This window comes from Lissotriton vulgaris, chromosome 1_1, assembly GCF_964263255.1.
Source record: "Lissotriton vulgaris chromosome 1_1, aLisVul1.2, whole genome shotgun sequence".
In the NCBI taxonomy this organism is placed as follows: Eukaryota; Metazoa; Chordata; class Amphibia; order Caudata; family Salamandridae; genus Lissotriton; species Lissotriton vulgaris.
Genome location: NC_141685.1, coordinates 1,941,466,647 through 1,941,490,340, shown reverse-complemented (window position 1 = coordinate 1,941,490,340; position 23,694 = coordinate 1,941,466,647). Strand labels below are relative to the sequence as shown.

The window sequence follows — 23,694 nt, the reverse complement described above, 5'->3', positions numbered from 1 at the left end:
ATGGCTGCTAGAGTGTAAAAGCTGCATTGTGATCTGTTAAAATAACCCTTTTTAACAGATACAAATATCCTTTGTAATTATTAGCATACCACCCCTATGCTCCCCCTGTAGCTCATAAGGTAGGGTGCATAGTATTTAAAAGTGGACATCTGAAAAATTAATGTTACCATGTATCTACAGTGATAAGCCCTAACATCTATTTTCACAGTGGCTGAACTAGCTAGCCTATGTAGAAGACCAGAGTACATGTTAAATACTAATAATGCTATTTAGGGAATGGGGCAAGCTAGAAAAATAATGAAAGCCATATTTGTAATGGTTATTAAAAATCCAATTTAATGGTGAAGTTGAAATGTTAATAAATCTTAAGGAAAAGTACATTTTATGAAGTTTTTTTATTACTTGGCTGAACTGCCAGATGGCTAATTAGCATAAGCCTCTATCAGCTCCTGTCTCTGCTCATGCCTGGCAATAGGTGTTAAAGAGGTATGAAATACCTCCCAGTAGTCTCTAACCTTGATAGAATACGCACAGTGGGGGCCATAGTAAACACAAAAGTGATGGGTGGGATGCTTGTATTTGTCGCAGCCACTGATAATTACTCAGGCCACATCACAATCTTTTTTCCCCACTATGCCACTTCAGATTAGACCCATCCATATGCATATCAGCATTGAACCTGCTCCAATAGAAACTGTCCAGCTTGAAATACCAAGTCAGTACTTCTCTTAAACCGAACACAAGCTACCCAGGGCTGTTTTCGCCCTAGTTCAAGGTTATTTTGTTAGTAGAGGTTCAGCTTGATTTGCTGTTCCATAGTGAGCATGGAACCCACGTATTGGCGTACCAGTCACACTTACGATGTCTCATTAAAGGAAATAAAATGAAAAAAGATGGGTGGAATGCTTGAATTGATTTCAGTCACTGGTCTTTTCTCAGTCTATAACCCATCAACCATTTTGTCCATCTCAGATTACACCATGCCATATGCAAATCAGCGTTGACCCAACTCCCAATGGAACTGTCCAGCCTGAAATCTCAATCCAGGTCCTCTGTGAACCAGAATACCAGTAACACAGGACCAATTTTGCCCTAGTTGGGGATCTTCAGTTAGATGCAGCGTGGGTCCAGTGTCACAGTAAGCACAAGATCCATGTCATGGTATACCCGTCATGGGGAAGGAAACCTTTTAACAGGGGTAGGTCTTTGATACCCGCAACCAAGCCAAAGAAAGGAAGATTCCTCATGTCCCAAAAGATATGCTAGCACTAGTGGGCACTCCACAGGGGTTGACAAGTGTTGCTTTGGGGAGGAGTACCCAGAGGAGGTCCTAGTAGACCTTAGGTCGACCCAGAAAGTAAGCTGGTATTCCTTGAGAGTCTGGGAATTATTTGCACAGGATCAAAGTGAATGTAGCCCCCCCCCCACTCTGGAAAACCTGAGAGGCCAATTTTCGGGTTTGGACAACTCAGGAGCCAGTGGACAATTCCTTGCCATCCATAAGGCTAGAAATAAGGCCTACTCTGGGCACCGGATTGATGCATTCATATGTCAGTGGATGGTTTTGGGCTTAGTTCCTGACAGTGACAGCTGTTAGTGGTCTCTTTTTCTTGTTTGTCTTTTGGGCAGAGTTGGCCCTCACATGGGACAGACGCCTGACCTAGGATGCAGGATGAATCACATAATCTTGTTTGTCATGATGGTCCTATTCACTTGCTGGGAGGCCTCGTAGGTAGGCTAGGGTTAGCTTTATCCCAGATGGGGTCTGCAAATTAGCAGGATTTCCTATGGACCAAAATAGTGACTGGGGATGAGCTTTACAGTATGGCAGTACCATCAAAGGTTGAATTGTAAGGTTGGTCCAAAACTGTTGAGATGGTCCAACTCACCACAGGGGGTGGACTTGGCAGTAGGGTGTGAGGCTGCAACTGCCTCTTCCAATTCAGAGGTCTTTTCCACATCCTTTCATCTTAAAACAATGATAAGTGCAAATGGCTGGTGATCTCCGTCTTTTTAGCTATGGTGAGCATGTCTGAGTAAATAGACATATTTGTATTCTCACTGCCAGTTTTTTGCTGAATTCTATTGCCTGTTTTAAACTCTGCACACTGGGTGTGAGAAAGTGCCTCTTTTGTAGGCTTAGCCCCCCACGTTTTGCCAGGCATTAATGTAGTATCAAATGTTGTGCACAGGGTCCCTGCCATCCAGTTCCCCTGTGCCAGAGCTCCTTCCCCAAAATAAACTCCCAATTGGTACTTATGCCTGCTGTAAGTCCCTAGTTAATGGCACTCTGGGTACCTAGGGCCTGAAGAGGGTCCCTTGGGACCCCCACCCCTCACTGTCACCATGCCACTGTCCTTGTAGCGTGCATGCCCATGTGAGGGAGAAAATGAAAAAAAAGTCAACATGCCACCCTGACTGGATGCCCCTCTCCTCTAGCTCTGCCTGGCAGCATAGGTAAGTGAACCTCTAGCAGGCCCCACAGCCCTAAGGCAGGGTACATTATACTTTAGGTGAGGGCATATTCTCATGAACAGATATCCCTCTACAATATTGGGCACCATTTCCTAATATCGTAAGTGCCAGTGACGCCATAGAGAGTACATGGGCTGGGAGCTCGACAAACAAAGTTCCACAGCAGCATGATGGCTTTACTGAATACAGGACGGTTTTGTAACAAACTACTCCTTTCAATAAACCCACACTGATGCCAGTGTGGGATTTATTTTGCCATGTGCCCAGACGGCCCCTCAGAGGTGTCCCCTGAATCCCTACCAACCCTGCCGTGTTCTCTGGCCGACTGTAGGCTGCCAGCCACCATCAGATATGTTTCTGGACCCCTAGCAGAGAGCCTCTGCACTCTGGGACCAGAAACACTTCAAACCTGGGTAGAGGTGTCATACCTCCTTCCCCAGGATGGGCCAGAGCTCAAAGTAGGGAAGTTTCAAATGCTGGCTCCGTTTGTAATGTGACCCCCAGCCTCTGCTGCTAGCATGAGGTGGGAGCCCCTGGTTTACACCCCCACTTTGGCTGGGAAAGCTGTCATGAAAATTAAAAAAGATAGGAGATGTGCCCACCTCTGCCAACCCCACTCCTAAGGAAGGGGGAACTGAGGTGATGCACAACTTTTAGTCCCTGCCATCTTGAAGATGGGGGGACCCCCCTAATCAGGGCTAGGCCTATGCCCCTCCCACTGGAGGGTGGCATAATAGAGGGTGCAGTCACACTAGGTAAGGTGCCAATTGGCCGTACCTGCTACTCGCCTAAAATGTCTCCTAAATTTTGTATTCAGGCGGCTCCCCAGACCTGACCCTCAGATCCGATTGACCAAAGAAGAAGACGGAAGACGACCGCTGTCAAACCAGGAACTGAACCTATACAGACAAACTGCAGCACAAAAACCACCACTCTCAACCAGTTCGAACACTGACACTCTGCAAGGCCTCCAAGAAACCCCGGAGACCTTTCAACCTTCACCAAAGTGCCTACAACCTCCATTCAGACTAGACGCTCTAGTCCTTGTCAACCGTTGGTACCAGACCCAGTGAGGACCGACCCTTGGGTTGACACGACTCACTGCTACCAAAGAAGTCCATGGCCGTCGTGGTAGAGGACCGTCAATTGTGGGGACACCAGTCTCCCCGGTGAGAAGAACAACCCATAGCAAGACGACCTCGAGGGATCCTCTAGGCCCGCGACCTGAGCTGTTCTCAGTCCGGTGCCAGAGAGCTCGTACTCTCTTGAAAGTGGGTTTGCCAGCTTCTACACTGCCTGCCTGATCACCTCTGTGATGGTCCAATGATGGCGGGACTTCTCTTTCTGATTGACAGCAGCCAACTGCCGGCAGCCACGCCAGTAACCGTGTTGGCAGTCTTCTAAAAACCCACTGACTTCATTGCTCTCTGTAAACCGCAAGGGTAAATCTAAGTGCATTTATGGACCATCTTGGTTTAGGTACTGAATCCAGCATCGCTTGGTTGTCCCCAGTCCCTCACGACCGACATTGCCCGCAGTGTTAGCCTGAGACACCCGAAGACTGGACTGGAACTGTAAGTAGTATACGTACCTATTACCCCCACTCAATTGTTTTCCTACATGATATATATATTTAACTGCTATGAAATTTGCACTGCCAAACATCTGAAACCTAAAAGGTATTTTTACTGAGAACCGTACTTACTGTGTTGCGACGACCTTTTTCTTAAAAATAATATATAAACAAAGTATAATTTTCTTAAATTGGTCTGGATCTCCTTTTATTGAGTCGTGTGTCCATTATTGCTCAATGATTGTGCAACAACTGTCTTTTCTGTTAGGCCTAAGGCTGCTCAACCACACTACCACAAATAGATCACTTTGATGTTTAAATTGAGTCCTGTACACTTTTAGTGAACCCCTGGACTCTGTGCATGGTATTATCACCAATGTTCTCTCAAATGTTTTTCCTCTGTGTGTGGCCGTGTAGACCGCATGTATGTGCAGCTCCAGATATCACTCCAAACTTTTCCTTGTAAAACCAATCACCCCGCAGCCCAGCTGTTAAGAAGAGAAAATGTATTCCTCTGTCTGATTTAACATTTCCTATACATTGATTTACACATTATGATTCAGTGTCTCTGTGTAATGTGTATGCAATGTGAAGTACTTAACATATTTCAATGGTATGAGTGGCGCTAATAACAAAATAAGTATGAAAGAGAGAGGGGTTATGGAGACTTGAGGGGCACTGTTAAAGGATGGTAATGAGAGTATCCATGGCGGAGGGGGGCCAACATACATTGTCACACCAGGCGCTACCAGCACTAAAGCCTGCCCTGTTCAAATGGCACTAATAATTACAGGGAAATTATGATAACGTGCCACATTGCAATTTGAAACCTTGGCAGCTATGTTGCAGCATTTCTTTTCTTAATAGGGATGGGCTGCGGGGTTATTGTGTTCATTTGTTAATGTTTTCATGTTAATTTCAGCTCATGATGGGTGCTGCGATTAACATGAAAACTTTAACAAAGGCACAGGGATATCTTATGGATTTTGAGGGCCCTGGGCCAAACTTATTTCTGGGGCCCCGATCCGAACAGCTTTTGATTTATGATCCAATTTCAGCTTTTTTCATGTCCTTTTTGGCCAGGTCACCGACACTGCAGAGGCACGCTGGACCAAATTTTAAATGTGCTTCCATCTAATATTCAGGGATAGTAATATGTGTTTTCAAAATTGTAACATAGCAGCCAGAAGGAAAATGAGAGGTAACTAGTGAGAAATAGGATTTAGTGGCGGAGGAAGGGGGAGAGAGACACAAAGGAGAAAAAAAGTCTTGGCTCAAAGTTGAGAAATGGAGAAGGGGGTAATGTAGAAATTGGTAGAGAGGGACGGAAAGAGAAAGGCAGCCAGAGGGTCTTGAGAACTGGGAGGGAGAATGGAGAATGGAAAACTGGTAAGAAAGAAAGCAAAGAACAGGCAGCGAGAGGGAAATGGAGACAAGAATGGGAAGGGGGAGAAGGGGAAAGTGGGTAAACGTGGAGTGGGGCAGATATGAGGAAGAGGAAAAAGAAGAGAAGGAAATGGCAAGAACAGCTGAGGAGTGGAAGAAAAAAGGACACAAGAAATGTCTGAGAAGACAGCGAGTGTGATATGGCAAGGCTTCAAGAAGTAGCATCTTTGCATATCAACGTTGGGGTTCTAAAGGAGACTATTTCGCCATCTTGTCATTTCTAAATGCTCGCTCTATGTAACTGTGCTCACTTGAACGAACTAAGAAGGGTGGAAGGCTGGTTAGGCCTTGCCAAGATTTTGAATCTTGCCAAGATGCAGGTCTGAACAGATGGCAGCTGCAAGTGTGTAAATGGCTGATCCGTCTGTCAGGAGTATTATCTTCACTTGCTCATTTCCTACAACACTCTCCAAACCACTTCCTGCAGGCACAAGTTTGGGCTGCAGGTGCTATGAATGGACTAGTCTTGCACTGGCACGGAGTCTATCCAGAGTGACCCCCCTGCATGGAAGACCCAACGCATCCCGCAGCTTTTGGGTTCCACCGAGAAAGCTCCCTTGTTAGTGACATTTCCTCCTGGTAGTCTCCAAATCTCCCATGTGGTGCCAGGTCTCATGTGCTAACTGGCAGATTTAGACTCTGTGTTAATCAGCACCTAAAGTGCCCTTCCTCACATTCTGATTATGTGATGTTCCTAGCTGACAGTGGGTGACTTATTATGGACAATATATTCAGGGCTTTAAGTGGGCTGGGTCTTACCGGTGCTGAGCACCAGCAGTTTTTTAAAAGGGGTCTCGAAACGGGTCTCTATCGGGCTCTGTTTTGTTTCCTGGCACAGGCGGTCCTCTTTTTTTACAGCCTACAGTGACTGCAGGCACATCGATGTGCGCGTGCTCACACTGCTCACTTCTCACTAGTGGAGAAGTTATGGCATGACGTCATGCTAGGCGAGCGTTGTAGGTGAAGGGAAATTCTTCAAAGAGTCATTTTCTCTCTGGATTTCCCTTCTCTTTTAGAAACTCAGGAGCACCACATTGTCGTGGTGTCACTAGGGCTTTAAGTTGAAGCTTTTTCAATATTATATACAAGCCACGCCCTTAATTACATTGGCCACGCCCCTTTCTGAGACACCCCCCCCGTTTTTTCATCCCACTTAAAGCCCTAGATAAAGGGGCATGATGCTGATTTAGGCATAACATATTTTTGTGTCAGACTGGACATATATCTTCGTTTGGGGATTTAAGCAGTTGTAACCCGAGTGGATTGGAATGTGAGTGTAAGGAATTAAGGGTGCCTAATATTCAGATATGATTAAACTCTGTGTGCATATTCTCAAAGCACCAGATGAGTACAACTCAGAGCTGCCCCTATGAAGAGTGTTGCACTCTCAGCCGCAGGGTATCTGAGTTCAAGTTTCGTAGCTGTAATTGCCTTCTGCAGGAGTTAGTTACTGGAGGGCCTCAGAGCAGGTAAACAGGCATGAGTCAACAGTGGTACATTAGACATTTTGTAAGTGCCAGCCAGGGAAAGGCATAGGCCGTAGTTAGAGAGGGAGAGAGAGAGTAAGAGAGAGGGAATGAACACCTTAGACATTGTTTTCTTCAGAAAAAATGTGTATCATAAATCTGGGTGCAATGACAGAAACAGGAAAATACAAGTCGAGTGGCACACTATGCCCAGCACATACAAGTTGAATAAGTCACACAATCACCCCCAAGCTGTGCTCTATTAATCCCTTCGGCGCTTATGACGGAACGGTTCCGTCACGCGCCTCGGGTGAGCTGTGCTAGTGACGGAACGGTTCCGTCACGGCCCGCTCGACGCGCCTGCGCGGTGCTGATTTCGCGCCTGCGCGGCACGTTCTATTGAGTGGGCGCGTTCGTGACGGAACCGTTCCGTCACTAGCACAGCTCACCCGAGGTGCGTGACGGAGCGGTTCCGTCACAAGCGCAGGTGAGCCGTGCGACCCCCCCCCCACCCACTAGCACTGCGGCGGAATTGCCGCCGCAGTGAAGGGGTTAAGAAGAGAAATTCAGCAAGTCTACAAACTGGGATGTGCTTCACACGCCGTGTTTGTAGAGTTACTGCATATCTTTTCTTAATAGAGCTGGGCTGCAGGGTGATTCTGTGACTTAGCTAAAGTGTTCAGGTTAATCGCAGCGCCCGTCAGGAGCTGCAATTAACAAGAAAACTTTAACAAAGTCACACAATCACCCCGCAGCCCAGCTTTGTTAAGAAGAGAAATTTAGCAAGTCCACAAACAGGGTGTGTGCTTTACACGATGTGTTTGTAGACTTGCTGAATTTCTTTTGTTACTAAAACGCTGCTGTGGTCAGATTGTGAGCGGTTGTTTAAAGTATTCATGTTAATCGCAGCTCGTGACTGGAGCTGCAATTAACATGAATACTTAAAAAAAAAGCACACAATATGCCCCACAGGGCTCTCTAGGTACAAAAGAATAAAGCAAGTGCCCTCCATAATCCCACAGGCTGCCGCAAAATTTACCTGCTGCTACCTCATCTTCTTTTCAAATTAGTTTATTCCGCCCAGGAAATACCAGTTTTTCGCGCCGCTTGCTTTATTAAAAGCTGAAACAACGACACAGGGTTGTGACTCCTAACCGGTAAGGCTGAGCCCAACATTACTAACCAACACAACCACTGCCAATACCAGAAACCACTTGATTATTTTAGAAGTAACCTATAAGAGAAAAACATACAGGTCTGTTTTTTTTTTTATTTGCGTCACTAGTTTATTTATTTATTTGAACACTAGTGGGAAAAAATGTTCTTTGTTTTCATGAATAACCAACTTAATTACAGTGTATATACAAAAGACAAATACAGTAGAATATTTACAAAAGAATCATGTTATACAATACAATTTAAAAAAAATTCAACACATCTAAACTTGCACACTGGCCAAACCATTCATCCATCTACATACATCCAACACAACAGTACAATTCCTAAAGGTCTAATGTCAAAAAGAAAATATGTATATTAATTTCTTTATATGTACATGTATACAGTTTCACATTCCAACATATTAGCCTAAATGTAATAGATTTGAACCCTTTTTGAGTGAACCTATTTAAAGAAATTATTTCAATTTTTGACAAAAAGAACTAGACAACCGGTCGACGCGTTTCGAACTCCCCAATGCGGAGTTCTCCTCAGGACCAACAATCTTAATGCAGTGAGTAAAACACTCGAATTGTAGATGGCATACAGACGATCGACAGCTTGGTCAAGAAGTCTTAATGCATTGTCGTTTCTTAAGAGTGTTCAATTTCACTCAGTCCTCGGCGTTCGTCAGAATAAATCCCACGAGCCCGATCGTGGCCGTGCCCGCATCCGTAATGGAATACCAAGCAATTCCATTACGGACTGAGTGAAATTGAACACTCTTAAAAAACGACAATGCATTAAGGCTTCTTGACCAAGCTGTCAATCGTCTGTATGCCATCTACAATTCGAGTGTTTTACTCACTGCATTAAGATTGTTGGTCCTGAGGAGAACTCCGCATTGGGGAGTTCGAAACGCGTCGACCGGTTGTCTGGTTCTTTTTGTCAAAAATTGAAAAAATTTCTTTAAATGGGTTCATTCAAAAAGGGTTCAAGTCTATTACATTTAGGCTAATATGTTGGAATCTGAAACTGTATACATGTCATATAAAGAAATCAATATACATATTTTCTTTTTGACATTAGACCTTTAGGAATTGTACTGTTGTGTTGGATGTATGTAGATGGATGAATGGTTTGGCCAGTGTGCAAGTTTGGAGATGATGAATTTTTTGTAAATTGTATTGTATAACATGATTCTTTTGTAAATATTCTACTGTATTTTGTATATACACTGTAATTAAGTTGGTTATTCATGAAAACAAAGAAAACATTTTCCCACTAGTGTTCAAATAAATAAATAAACTAGTGTCGCAAATTAAAAAAAACGGACCTGTATGTTTTTCTCTTATAGGTTACTTCTAAAATAATCAAGTGGTTTCTGGTATTGGCAGTTGTTGTGTTGCTTTATTAAAAGCAGTGGCGTGAATGCTCTTGAAGGATCATGTGCTGTGTGTGTGTGTCCCTCACACACTGCACTGCACGCTCAGGGCAACAGAGGTGCGATAGCACACATGCGTGCAGCCTAATGGAAACAGTGATTACCATAGAGTGATAATACCATATACAGAGACAGCTTCCTACACTGGGGCACTACTGTCCAGTGCACGTGCTCTGATGCTTAAAACATGTAACAAAAGGCTAATCTCCCATTGCCTTATTTAACCTATTTATAAGCTCATAGTATATGGTGTGTAAATACACCCATGGCATGAAAAGTTAAATTTCACTGGTGGACTGATGCACCTACTGCACCATCCACTAGTTTGACAAAGGACAACAAGGATTCAAGCCTGCCACTGTAGCCTGAATGCTACAGTGTAAAGCATACAATGCAACCATTTGAAATGACCAATTTAAACAACTGAAAATGTCCCTTTTAAATATTAGTAAGGAACCCCTTGGTCACCCTTGTAGCCCACAAGGTTAGGGTGGATGTTATTTAAAAGTGGGACAGGTAGATTCTTAATGCTACTGTGTTTCTACATTGACAGGGTCCTACAAGGTATTTTTTACTGTGGCAGACTTAGCTGTCCTCTGGAACGGGACAGGTTAGAAAAATAATTAAACTATTTTTATTGGGTTTTAAAAATACAATTCAATGGTGAAGTTGGATTTTTTTATAATTACTAGGGAATAGTATATTTTAGAAAGTTTCGCTTTACCTGTCTAAACTGTCAAAAAGCTAACTAGCATATGCCTCTGCCAGATCCTAGCCTGCGCTCAAGCCAGACATAGGTGTGAAAGAGGTATGAAATCCCTCCAAGTGGCAAACAATAGGCTAACCCAAATTGGCTGAAACGGCCCTCTAAGATCAACAGAATATGCAGAGATGGGGCTGTTGGCAGCCTGTTACACCACAGTGTTAAATCCTGCATGACAGATATTCTGAGCCACATGTAGCACTTGAGGCGCAATTGGAAGCGAGAAACTGTAATGCCAAGACAATTCTTGTGTATCCCCTGAGAGTTGCTAAAGAACCCTGCTTTGTTTGTCCTATCATTCTTCTGTCTCTGGGTTTGTTGTAGATACAGGGGCTGTGTCAAACTGGATTTTATTGTTAGACATGGGAGGACACTGGTACTTTCCCTATGACACTGCTACACACATGCCAAACCATTGGTATCATATTGAATTTCAGGTTTGTCCTGCATGGTGAAGAGTTTTTCCTCATAAAAGACTCAGACTGACACTTAGAAACATTTGTGAACTTTCTACTTCCATTCCCTAGCAAGGCAAATCTACTTATTGTACCCTACCGAACTCAGGCACCATTACGGCCAGCCTCAAATTTCACCTAGGTTCTCTTCTACTTCAACCATTGATCATAGTTGCCACTTTGCACTTTTTGGTGATCTTTCTCTTTAAAAAACAAATCAAAATCATGTCTTTTTTCACTTATGGTTTTTTTATTTTGTTGTTTTGGTGTCAATTTGCTTATTCAACTTTTCTCTATTTACATGTATTAGAGTGGCATTTTTACTGTGTGGTGTCTGACTTTTAACTGTTTTGGTACTTGTAAATGTTTTACACATTTTTGTGCAGCTGTCTGTTGTGTGCCATAGTTACCGGAGCTTGTTCTCAGCATAAATAACTGAAACCTTTGACTGGACCTTATTAGATAGCATCTTTATTACTTGTGTTGTACACTAATGCACCCCAATTAATCAACCACGTTCTCACAATGCCCTACAGAGCACTGCTGCCTACAATTCCCCAGAAGTCCCAACCAATTAACCTCCAAGCATTCTAGTTTTCCCAGGTCCCTGTCCCCATAGGCCAGTCTGCAATAATGTTATAGGAATACAGCTACAATCCCCTTCTGCTGTCTCCCAGTGCCATATGGAAATCTAATACCTACTTGCGTATTCCTAATATTTCGTATTTTTTACATCACTCATTAACTCAATCCTTCGTCTATATTTACCTTATACTCAGAAAATCCATTCTACTTTCCTTACTTCATAGTTTAAACCCTATGTCTCTGGTCCTTGACCGTTGTCTTCATTATGAACCACATCCTAACATGTTACAAGGTCAACCACAATATGAGGTTCAAGAAATCTGTGACTCCTGTATCTTCTGAGGTAGTCTTCAATGCTTGATACCTCAGAAAGAATACCCATCTCTTTGGGAGATGCTTCATCAGTACACTCCTCCATTTTGATTTGTTGTGCCTTCCAGCATCTGCCTGATAAACTCCGTAGCTTCTTGAAGGAGTTTGCTGGTAGACCTGCAGATGGCATTTTGAGAGTGGCTTTGATTCTGTAGAAGTGGCAGGTTGGTCATCTGGCCCCTCATCGACAGACTGGAAGGTTGTATGTAAACGGTTCCCTAACTAGTTTGCCCATGACTGCAATCCTTGTGCCTATAGTCCCGGAAGCTTCAATTATTTTTGTCCGGCAGCAAGGTGGGCTGCAAACGGTACAGAGCACTCAAATGGATATTTAGAAAAAGGAGCAAAACGGTATGGAAGGCCAGAGGCAGAAGATGGTTCACGGGGAGAATGTCAAACAAACACTTTTCCTTTTGGTGTATGCAAATCAAGGGCAATTATATTTTCCTGGCAAGCGTGAAATGGTTATGCTTATATCTTCTCCCACCCAAGGGTTGTCCGAGGTTCCCTGTCCAATAGAGAAGGATGCGTTTAAATGCTTTCGAACCTACTTTATTCTGTCACTTTCCCCAATCACCTTAGATGGCTTTTGTCCCTGATTTGTACTCCTGTGTAAAACAGCCGTTTTTTTCTATTGGATTCTCTAGCCAGGAATAATATATGTTGTACTCTTGCTCTAATTGGTATCATGGCAGTATTGATGTCTTGCTTTCTAACTCATGTAAAACTTTTCCTCTTCAATCAAGAACTACCAGTGGTACCAGGAAGGCTTATTTTCTCTGCCTTTTGTGCATTTTCTCCCTAACTAGTCCCTTCTAAGGGGAAACTGAAAATGTGTGGACATTACAATGCTGGTCAAACTCATTGATGATTTCTGCTTTTGTTTTTGTTTTGATGGGGGTGCCCCCACCCCCTTATCCTGGCTCTTCTCCCCACCCAGTCCACGGTTATTTTGCCACCTCAAATGTTTAATTATTTCAGTCAATAAGTACAACAAAGCATAAAGTCAGTATACCCGACATAAAACCTTTGACATGTGTATCAAGTGAAGGGTAGCACTGTGGCCACCTTTCAAGAGCTTGAAAGCATCCCCATAAGCGGTGGGGTAGGTCCCCTGGGCACTGGTTCGAATCCCTCGTGTGAGGTTTTGTCAGGTTCAATAGAATCATTTCAAACACTGTTTTTCAGGAGTTTCCGGGTTTGTTTTTATTAATGTTTCTCATCAAAGGGAAATTATACTTTTTCTCCCATAATGCATCAATTATACACCATTTGATATACAACTTTCAAATATCCAAATGCATTTCGGCCACATTGGACTTCATCTGGGGAATATTCGTCAAGTTTGGTGTGTGTTAGTAGAGATCCTGGTGTATTATGTTCGATTAACCACTGGAGAACCTTCAGCTGTGCACGCACAACCTTTATAACATAATACCTTTCAGGAGTCACACTTTCTTTCCTCTAATTAAAAATGAATGAGAGAGGCCTTCCCTGCACCCAGTCATTCACAGAGTGTGGGTTTTATTAATATTTCGGATGCTGTTTCTCACCTTGAAACACACATCATGTTGCTCTTTCTGAAAGCAGAAGTTAAGTATGGTTCCAGGTTTTAAGTTTCAGAGTTATTTTGACAACTTGACTATTCCTGAGGGCTAGCTCCGATAGTTCCAGAATATGGGTCTTGAACCTTCATCACTCATGTTGATTATTTCATTTGGGATGCATCACATCTAAAGAGGATCATTGGTGCTTGTGAAAGATCCAAGTGTACTTAGGCTCCCAAGAAAACTTCACGGGGTCTCTCTAAAGAACATGTCGATTGATTGCTATAGGAATATTCTTTGAGCCTTGAAAAAGTCGTATTAGACGACGAAAAACGTGTTGGCTGTCTGCTCTTCCAACTTGTATTTCGAGTCAACAGTACCAAGATTCCTAAGGACTGTTCAATCTTTTGTTCAATCGTCGTCAACATTTGTTTTTCACTAACATTTTACCTGTATTGTATCTGATTTTTGGGTCTATTAAAACCATACTGGCTATTAAGTCAGACAAAAGACATCTAATTGGCTATTCCCTGTAACTCATAGATGCTTATATTGTATATGGGAGGGAGGATTGTTTTCTATAGACAGGACGGACACTGATAAATGGCACAGTGTTCTTAATTGAGCACACCGAGAAAGTGTACATTGCTATAATACTGGGGTAAGACTGTGACGGAGGTGCTGACTTTTCTCTGTAACCACTGCCATTTTTTTCTATATTTTACTGAGGAAGAGGTTTCACCACAGAAAACACTATTATACTCTGTTTAGAAAATAATAGAAAAATATGACCTTATTTTGACAGAGGCAGACCTCATGCTCTGTCACAAACATGGCAGATATTCTTTCTGCTGTATTACTGTGTATTATAGCCTATGGCACTTGCAATACGATGGGGGAGGGATAGAAACCACATTTGTGACACAATGCCTCATGTAGCAAACTCTAAATAAGACACATACCCCCAGATTCATCAAGAACACATTTTGTGATTTCTTGATAGCGAAAAATACCGATTCGCTATTAAGGAATAGCAAAATGCTATTCATCAAGAAATCACTTAAAAAATAGCAATTTCTAATAATTCCTTAATTGCGACTCGCAAATTACGAGTCGCAACTAAGGAATATCTCCCCATTCATTCCTTTGGGCCTAGAGGCCCATAGGAATGAATGGGATGATATTCTCAATTTGCTAATCGCAAATAGCGATTCTCAAATTGAGATTGCGATTTCAAGGGTACAGGGGTGTCCAAAGGATACCCTGTTGCACCCCTGAAATTGATGTGTGCGCATATGTTGCACACACACATGCCCTTAGGGCATGTGTGTGTGCAACATGAAACTTTGAAAAATGCACTTTAGTACATTTTTCAAAGTTTTTGCTACTTACCACGTTGTTAGACTTCCCGGTAAATTGCGGCCCCAGATTGCGAGTTCGCAATTTTTAAATGGTTCATGAATTGCATTCAAGGAATCTCAAATTGAGATTCCTTAAATGCAATTCATTGCAATGTAGAGATTTCTATAATTGCGATTTTTGCATTTGGGATGATGAATCCCAAATGCAAAAATAGCGCTCACAAAGGGCCAGATTGACAGAATCTGGCCCTTTGCGAACCTATTTCGGCTTCATGGGTCTACCTGATAGTCTTGTGTGCAAATGCACACATTTGACAAGCTTGTTTCAGCTTGGAGACAATCTATGCATTTAAGTCTATGATCTTTCAGGAATTGCAATTGTACTTGAGGTGTTTTATTAATTCCTGAAATCTCAAACATATATGTATATAAATAGTATGCATTAATCCATGATGCCTCGACATTAGTCATTTCAAAAACCTTTTGTTAATTGGTCATATAAAGAGGACTCGTTCATCACCTCATTTGAGTCAGTGAATTTAACAAATAGGCAGATATGATCACAGTAGATCCACATAAAAATGAGCTAATCCTATGTGCTCTAATTCCCTGCTTCACATAATAGGTATGTAATGGCAGTTCAAGAAGCCTGACACAAAGTAATAAGTATCAATCAATCAAAGACTTCTTTTCGATCACTGGGGATCATAAAAGTACACCATAGAACAAGACAAATGCAAACACACAATACAAATAGAATAATTAATTATAGATAAACAATCAGTCTATTTACAGTCACAGCTAAGAAGATCAGTCAAAGTGCATTAGTGTTTGTGCAAAAAAAGAGATCGTTATGGTAGCAGCATGAATGTAAAAATTACATCATTTTTTGTGAATTACGGACTATCTCACAGTGTACTAAGACTATGCTTTTTGAGAAGAACAGTAAAAAATAACATGTTAGGTAAAAATTTGCAGCCTTTTTACAATCACAGCAAAATAGGTCAAAGAGAATGCATCCTTGTTTTACTTAAGAGCCTCATTTTGAGATTATTTTTTAAAGGGGTTAAAAGGAAAAGGTTAAAAATAAGAACTGTGTACAATTGGTAAGACTCAACACACAATAAGACTTAACGGCGCCTCAAAATATGGTGCGCCATGAGAGCCACACCCTAAAATCTGTCAGGAGAGTACTTATTGCGCCTAATTCATGCAGCCATTAGGAACTTGGCTATACAAAATACAATCATATGCGTTGTATTTGTCTTCAGTGTTCTGTATGCCTCCTTGTATCTGCTTACCCCCAGGTTTCTACAGAGGGGAGCAATCCATTTAAATCGGGATCTAGAGTACAGGGGACAAAAAAATGAAACATGTTCGGGTGACTCGGGGAACCCTTGGCAGGAAGGGCAATATTCTTCAGCAATCTCTACTACCTTACATCAGTTCCTTTTAAAGTAATTTAAAGGTAGACAGCCATACCATAACTGTCGGTATAGTTTCCTCACTAGTGGGGGTTCAATTTCATCCTTCATGGGCTCAAATGACATCGTCAGTTTAAAATTCATAAAATCAATCAAAAGTGACCCGTTACCATTCATTATCAGGTTGCTTTCAATAAAACACCAATATGCAGCTTTCAAATTAGATTTGCTGATCTGGCTAAGGGTTTCCTGGTCTCCCCAATAAGCAACCAGTCCTAGTTTAACTAGCAAGTTCTTGACTGTGCGCATCCAGGGAATCTTATCCACACAGGTTGCTATCATTAGCTCACGGAGACCCACCCTATAGGAGGCAAGTGCTTTAATGGTCCATAGGCGGTGCCAGAACATGAGTATCCGCAAGCCAATTTTATGTAAGACCCTCTTCTGGCCAACATCTAAATGAAGAGGAATCAACGGAGTAGATGCCGAAACATTCACCAGTGATCCAAGGATCCTCTGTTCAATGACTAGGAGATTATTACAGTTAGAACAACTCCAGAGCTCTGCACCATATAAGGTCGTACCTAGGGCTTTAGTGTTATAAATTTCTAATGCTGGTTCCAGCTTTCTCGATTTAGTTCGCTTATGAATTTTCTGAATGCTAGCCATTTGAAAAGTTTGGGTTGACTGGCTTTATCCAAAATATGGGTTCCAACTCATGTTCTGGGTGAGTTTAATACCCAGATAATCAAACTCCTTCACTAATTCTAGTGGTTTACCATCCACATGTAGGTTTTTCTTACATTTGGTTTTTAAGTTGGATGAGAAAACAAGCATTTGGTTTTGGAACTATTTAGCTCCAGCCCTCGTTCTGAACAGAATTTCTGAAAATCATCTAGCAACTGCTGGAGCCCTTGCGGTGTCTAAGATAGGAGCAGGGTATCATCTGCAACTAGGAGAGCCCAGGCCCATTGTCTGCCTATTTTTGGAGCATCACAGCCATCCCTGCTCGAGAAATCCAATGACATCGTTGATGAACAGGGTGAACAGTGTGGGTGCTATACACATTCTGCCTAACTCCTTTATCAATATGGATCGCTTCTGTTAGGGCCCTGTTTTCACCCCACCTCACTTGTGCCTGAGTATTAACATGACGTCCTATCAAAATATTGAGAAGTGGGACTGACACTCCCTTATTTTCCAAGACTTCCCACAATTTTGCTCTGGGTACCATATCAAAAGCGGCTTGTAAATCCACAACGGAAACATATAATTTGCCTTTGCGGATAGTGACTTCCTTCCACAAAATGCACATGAAGCGGAAAATTTGGTCAAGGGTACTTACTTATTCTCTCAAACCTGCCTGCCATTCTGAAATAGTATTCCCGTCACTAATCCACTCTTGGAGGCGGGCAAGGACCTGTTCACAAAGAAAATGCTGTAGTGAGTCAATAAGGCTAAGGGGCCAATAGTTCACCAGGAGAGCATGGTCCCCCTTCTTAAAAATAGTCACTATCTCTGCCAATTTACAGGAGTGGGGTATTTCCATACCTGAAAGAATGCTATTAGAGAGTAAGTTGATGTATGGTTCCCATATTCTAACATCAGGACCAGGGGCACAACCAGAAACACAGGAGCTAATCGCTGCTTCTGTCTCACTGAGTGAAATTGCATATCATTAAACTTGAATTGTCCCCCACTCACAGTTGCAATATCGCTGTCGTTCCGCAATAAGTATCACAATAAGTAACAAGCATTTGCAAAGCCAATAGAGCTCGCCTTGAAAATGTGAATGCTGACCTATTGGCTTTGCCAATACAAGCTTGCAAATATGTGCCATGGATCGCAACATATGCTTCATGATCCACGTGTACATATGCACGCACACAGTGCTATCTTAAAATAGTAAGAAAAAGCACAAAAAACTGGCTGCTATGCAGGGCCGGAATGCAAACCAAAACTGGCCCTGGCAAAGAGCTCGGCCAGCCCCCCTGGGAGCGGCTGAGTTGTTTGTCAGGGCCGGTTTCCGCCGAATTTGTTACAGGGGCCGATTTTGCAGCTATGCTGCAAAAATGTCCCTGTAACAAAAACGGCCCACAGGGGCATAACATCGGCCCCCACACTAGCGGCCCACTGGTGAAACGCCTGGTGCCCGCTACGGCCAGTCCGGCCCTGCTGCCATGGGCCGCTAGCATGTGAATACTTTGAAGAAATATAGAAGAACAGTAATTAAAAATACAAATGAATGGCGGAAGGGTGTAGCAAGTCAGCATACTATGATGTCTCATCTGGAAAATGGTATAGGGTGATACCAACTTTGATTGACATCCCACTTAGCTAATGCCAACATTCTGCAGAACAACAGTAGCCTATGACTGAACGGTGTTGTCCTAAAGCCCCTTTCTGCATGCTTATATGTATTTTTGTGTGTATGTCGTTAATTAGCAATAGATCTCAGGAATCAGGTAAAGCTGTCGATAGGGCAATGGAACATGTCAAGGAAATTATTGATTTATTTCTCTTTTGGTCTGTTCTAAATCATTGGAAAAGTATTGCTGGACAAATTTGCTGGTCTAATATATTTAGAAACGGTGACTTCCTCCTAGTTTTGCCAATAACTCATCGAGAAAGAGCCCGCAAACTCCCTGCAAAGTTGCCTCTAAATTCCACCCAGCTTTGAATGGAATTGAATCCTGTGCGTTTTAAATAGTACTTTTCACTACAAATTGTTTAGGCATATCAGGTCGAAGAACCTACAATTTTAATTGATTCTTCTGCATACGCGCTACTTTAAATGCGCCTTTTGCTTATACATTTGCCAAATATTCCTTCGTGTTGAGTAATAGTAATCATCAAAAAATAGTACGAAAATTTAATGTGAGCTTCAAAATCGCTTCATATTGTATTGTAGTTCATATATTTTCATAAGAGAGAACCAATCACGTGACCTCTTTGAATGTAGTCGTCTTTGCTAGGGGGTAAGCTACATAAAGCTATCCCATGGGCTACAAACTACTTGAAAAAATGTATATTTCCAATGATCCATTACACACAACTTATGATTATATGTGAATTCTTTAAATTGTACCCTGTGCACTTTCATTTTCTAGCTTATGATCTCCATCGTTGCACCAGTTTTGTTCGAGATATGACAAGAAAGATTAAGGAAAAGGAAATGAGCGAGAGGTTTTCCAGCATCAAGAGCCGCTTGGACTGGTTAACTTTCAGAAAAAGTACCTACGGAGAAATGCCACAGGCTGTTTCTATATAATCACAACACAGGACTGAACACTGACGACAACTTCCAAGCTTTTTCGTTAGAACTGAAGTAGATATGAGAAAGAAGGTCAAAATACATTGTTAAATGTGATCTTGTTTGAAGTAAAATGTAAATAAAAACATCACAAATTGCAATGCTTCATTTGAAAGTGATTAAAACTCAAGGCCAATAGTGTGCTTCCCTCCTGATGAACAATACCACATATTGTTGTATTCATTCTCTATCTGAAGCAAGCTTCAAAATGCCTGAGTGTGAGAGGTGTTTTCCTGAATTTGTGATGGATATGAAAAGCTCTATTTGTGAGAGAAGTCTAGGAAGACAATGGCCTCTATCACTGGTCATTATCAACACCCGATCATTAAAATGATTGCATACCTATTTTAAGTCTTTATTGAATTGAGGAACAACAGCTGTCACAGATTTAGCTGTGTCCATTTCATAGCGTATCCATTATTGACAATAATGCCACCTGAGACTAAGTTTGTGTTAGCGGTTTTCCAGCCAACATGGCAGACGGAGCCAGGTTAAAGAGCGGCTAGCTTGCAGCTCCAGGCACTGCTTCCGCTCCCTGCACACTCCTGCACCAGCGAAGGTGACACCTCTCCCGGCGTCTGAATGCTCTTAGGAAAGCTAGAGCGAGGGGAGGTTTTCCCCCCAGTTCCTCGCTTCTCAGCATCCTGCACATATGGGTGCATGGTGCAGAGTGCAACCTGGCATAGTGAGGGGTAATTTACTGGCTCCTACTGTAGTGTAGTTCCTATATTCCTAATAGGCTCTGCACATTGGAATAATATATCCTGTAGTTTAGAAGTAGGACTGAGGTCAACTAGGTCTCTACCGAAACTATTAGACTTAATTATGAGTGCCAGCTAGCTCAGAGGTCACTAGAAACTTTCTCAAATTCACAAGTAGGGATTAGTTTCTGACAACCGCATAAACATGACAACTTTGTTTCCCAAGAATAAGAAATCAATCTCTAGAGTCCCGGAAACAATAGATAACTATTTTACTCAGTCAATCTTGCATGCTTCGTGTCACCAGAAGTGCTGAGAAAATAGAGAAACGGGCGTTTTCAATAAAAAGTATTTATTGAACAGACTTCTTTCTCAAGCATAAGAAGTGTACTGCTACAATCGTAATACTGGTTATAAAGAACAAGGCATATAATATGAAGAGTATTATAAAATAGTACTGTAAGAACATTATATGGTTTCTAAGCCATAAAATGCCTAAAACATATAAAATGCATACAGTGATAAAAGAATGACTAAAAGTACTCAACTGGTGCTTCTAAAACACGCTTGCCCCGGTGTACCTAACCTAAGTCTAGTACGAGGGAAGAAGTAAGCGAGGAGTAGCTTAAGTTTAGTATTTCTTTGCCAAGAATCTATCCAATAATTCTCTAAGGGTCTAATCAGCTCTGTACCTTGGTTTTAGAATGAAGGAGGTCTTGTATCTCTCTCTCTCAGGACTCGATTTCCCAGCAACCCGCAAGGGTAGCCTGGAAACACTGTAGCTGGATTTCTCGGCTGGAGAAAAGACAGAGTCTCTCAGTGCGTCTGCTGGAGGGTCGGCTTCCTTCGGCATTTGCTGCTGCAGGGCGTCGGGCAAGTAGATAGTCGATCTGCTCCAAACCACTGTGTCTTTGTCTGGGCAAATGTAGACATATTTATACCTTATAGGTACCCAGTTTGACGAATGATTGGACATAATAATGTCATTAAAGACTCAGTTCTTTGAAAACTCCATGATTTCCTAGACAAATTAGTATTCAGGCAAGGGGAAGTCCCTAGCTGCTGAAGGCGGGATTTTCTAAGAAATCGTTGTTGATTCTCGGAACTTAGTGGAAGTAGCCATGCCGTATTTGGGCTGCATAGGCACAGTCTAAATATGGTAATGATTTCTATGCCTATATATGGGCATGAATCGGGAAAATTACACTAGGGTCCTAGATTCCTACACAACACTACTGTGGCTGGACGACCGTAGATGAGCTGAGTTGAGACGCATGCTTGACCAGTGTAGGGGGACGTGTGGCATGCTGCAGATACTCCTCTCTCCTCATCCCTTCTCCATGGATTCAGGTCTAGATGGCAGTTTCCTTTAATTACGGTGCAAGGCCGGCGGCACCTGATGTGAGACACTGGGTGATTGAGAGGAAATAAAGAGGTGATACAGACACACAATGCAATGAGGGTTTTGAGGCTGTCCTGAATTCCTCACTAATCATGCATGAAGTAACAGAACAAGAAGCGCTTTGTAACATCGGCAGGACACTAAAATGGCACAGTGAAGCACATGTGGTGCAGTACCAAGTTACCCATTCCTCACAACATCTCCATTATTCTCGGCAGCCCCCTATAGTTCTCCATCTTCATGCGGATGGCATTTGATTCAGACCCCCTCCACTGCAGGGTGTGTGGAGCTAAACAATTGGTGAGTGCAACTGGCTATACCCTTTGCCTTTTGCTTTTTCTGCACTCAGCCATATTCCGTAAAGCTTCAGAGGGGGCCTCTGATAGGAAAAAGTGGGACTGCTTGCTTTGCTCTTCCAGAGCCAGCTGGTCAGCCAGTATAAGGTTTGGGACTATGTGAGGATGGTGGGTAAATCCAGGCAGGAAAAAGTTAGTTGTCTATGACCCAGAGGCTAAAGACGGTTGCAAGAGCAAGATCGATAATGGATACAGGCTTAATTGGAAGAGGGAAAGGAAAAGGCTAGTTGGAGCCATCTACTCGGAGCTTCAGTCCGCCGGTCTCAATCTCCCCAGGGAATATGAAGAGTGGAGGAAGTAGGCCCAAACCCAATGTCAGACTTCATTGGACATTGAGAAAACAGCTGTATTAACCTCAAGTGTGGCACCCACTGAAGCCCGTGAAATAATTTGCTGATTCTGTAGGAGCAGGCAAAACCCAATTCTACTAACACCACTGGCACCACAACCAACAAATTAGGTACCCAGTGAGAAAGTGTGAGGTCTTGGAGAATTGGTCCCGCCAATCCAATATGAGAGTAGAAGGGGTCCCTGAGGGCTCCGAGTCATTGCAGCTTGGCATGGTAAAATAGCTGTCGCACCTATTAAGGGAGTCACAAGGTTAGGAGATTGCAGAGCTGTAAGCTCTAGATTTGTCAATAGCAAGGGCCCATTGGGTCCCTGCAGGCACTCTTATAAGGCAGCAGACAATCATTGCTTACTTCGATGACTACCATATAAAAAGGAGTTAGCTCTGAGTGTCGCTAGAGCAAGAAAATGCATTTTTTAGGACAGAGGTTTTACTTTTTCAGTCTTCCAGAATTAGCCTGGGCAACAGAGTTTAGAATCCTGCTGCCAGAATTCAAGGTCATCGCTATTCACATCTCTCTGCAGAGCTACTTTAAGGATCAACTGGAGATGGAACTTCCAAGACTTTCCAGACTCAAATCAAGCTAGAGACTTTCTTTCCACTCATAAGACTTCTCTGGCAGAAAGGGGGTCCTGATTCATGTGGAGAGGGTCAGAGGCCTCAGTTAATGTGCCGTGGGAATGCCAGAGTCACTTACATGTATATGGTTGGGTGGGGTAGGCAGATTTGTGCATGGCCTCATCATGGTGATTTAGATGTTTGGGTATAGCAACAGAACTATTACTTTTATTTCTCTCTTTTTTCTTTTCCCTTTGTTTCCTTTGTTTATGCTGTTACGGATCAGACACAGGGGAGTATATGGGGGTGCCACACATGGTTGGACGATGGTGCTACACATCCCATCCATAAGGACAGAGGGAGTACGGTCCACCCTGCAACCAGGCAGGCTCAAGAATGTGGTGGAGGGAGAGGGGAAGCAGGTACAGAAGTAAAATAAAAAGGTAACTCAAATATTAGAGCAGAAGGGGAGAGAGGGAACAGAGTATGTATCAGGGGAAGGTTTTTGCTTTAGTTCTGTCTCTGGAGTGGGCTGTTTTTTTTGGAAAAGCAGGTGTTGGCAAAAGGCTACATAGAAGGGATGCAACTTACTCCAGGGAATGGCTAACCTACATTGGCAGGAGACAAAAATGAGGGTAAGAGATATTTATCTCCAAAAAGTGCTGATAAATAAATCAGATCTTTCAGTGCCAAGTGTAGAAAGAAGGAGAGTATGTAGGCCGGTTTTTAGCGTGGAGGGCTAAAGAGAACCAAAAACGTAAAATGATCAGCAGTTTAAAGAAACCAGAACAGGTCAGCTTATGGATGGGGCTGAAGATATCTGGGGAATTTTCCATCAATATTACTCTACTCTTTACTGAAGGGATAGGGTAGGAGCAGCAGAGGTGACCACGGAGCAGCAATTAGAGGATTTACTGGCAGGTTGGGACCTGCCGTGTATGAAACC

The 23,694-nt window shown here is 42.7% G+C and overlaps 1 protein-coding gene across 1 annotated transcript in view; it reads left to right on the top strand.

The window, feature by feature from the left end:
* The window catches only part of LOC147751412 (transient receptor potential cation channel subfamily A member 1-like), a 978,460-nt gene extending 959,051 nt beyond the window's left edge, over nt 1–19,409 (top strand). Inside the window, exon 13 of the mRNA XM_086938479.1 lies at nt 19,180–19,409. Within this exon, the coding sequence (XP_086794605.1) occupies nt 19,180–19,340 (161 nt within the window). The 3' untranslated portion in view covers nt 19,341–19,409. The remainder of the gene's footprint in view (nt 1–19,179) is intronic.
* Nucleotides 19,410–23,694: the final 4,285 nt, after the last annotated feature.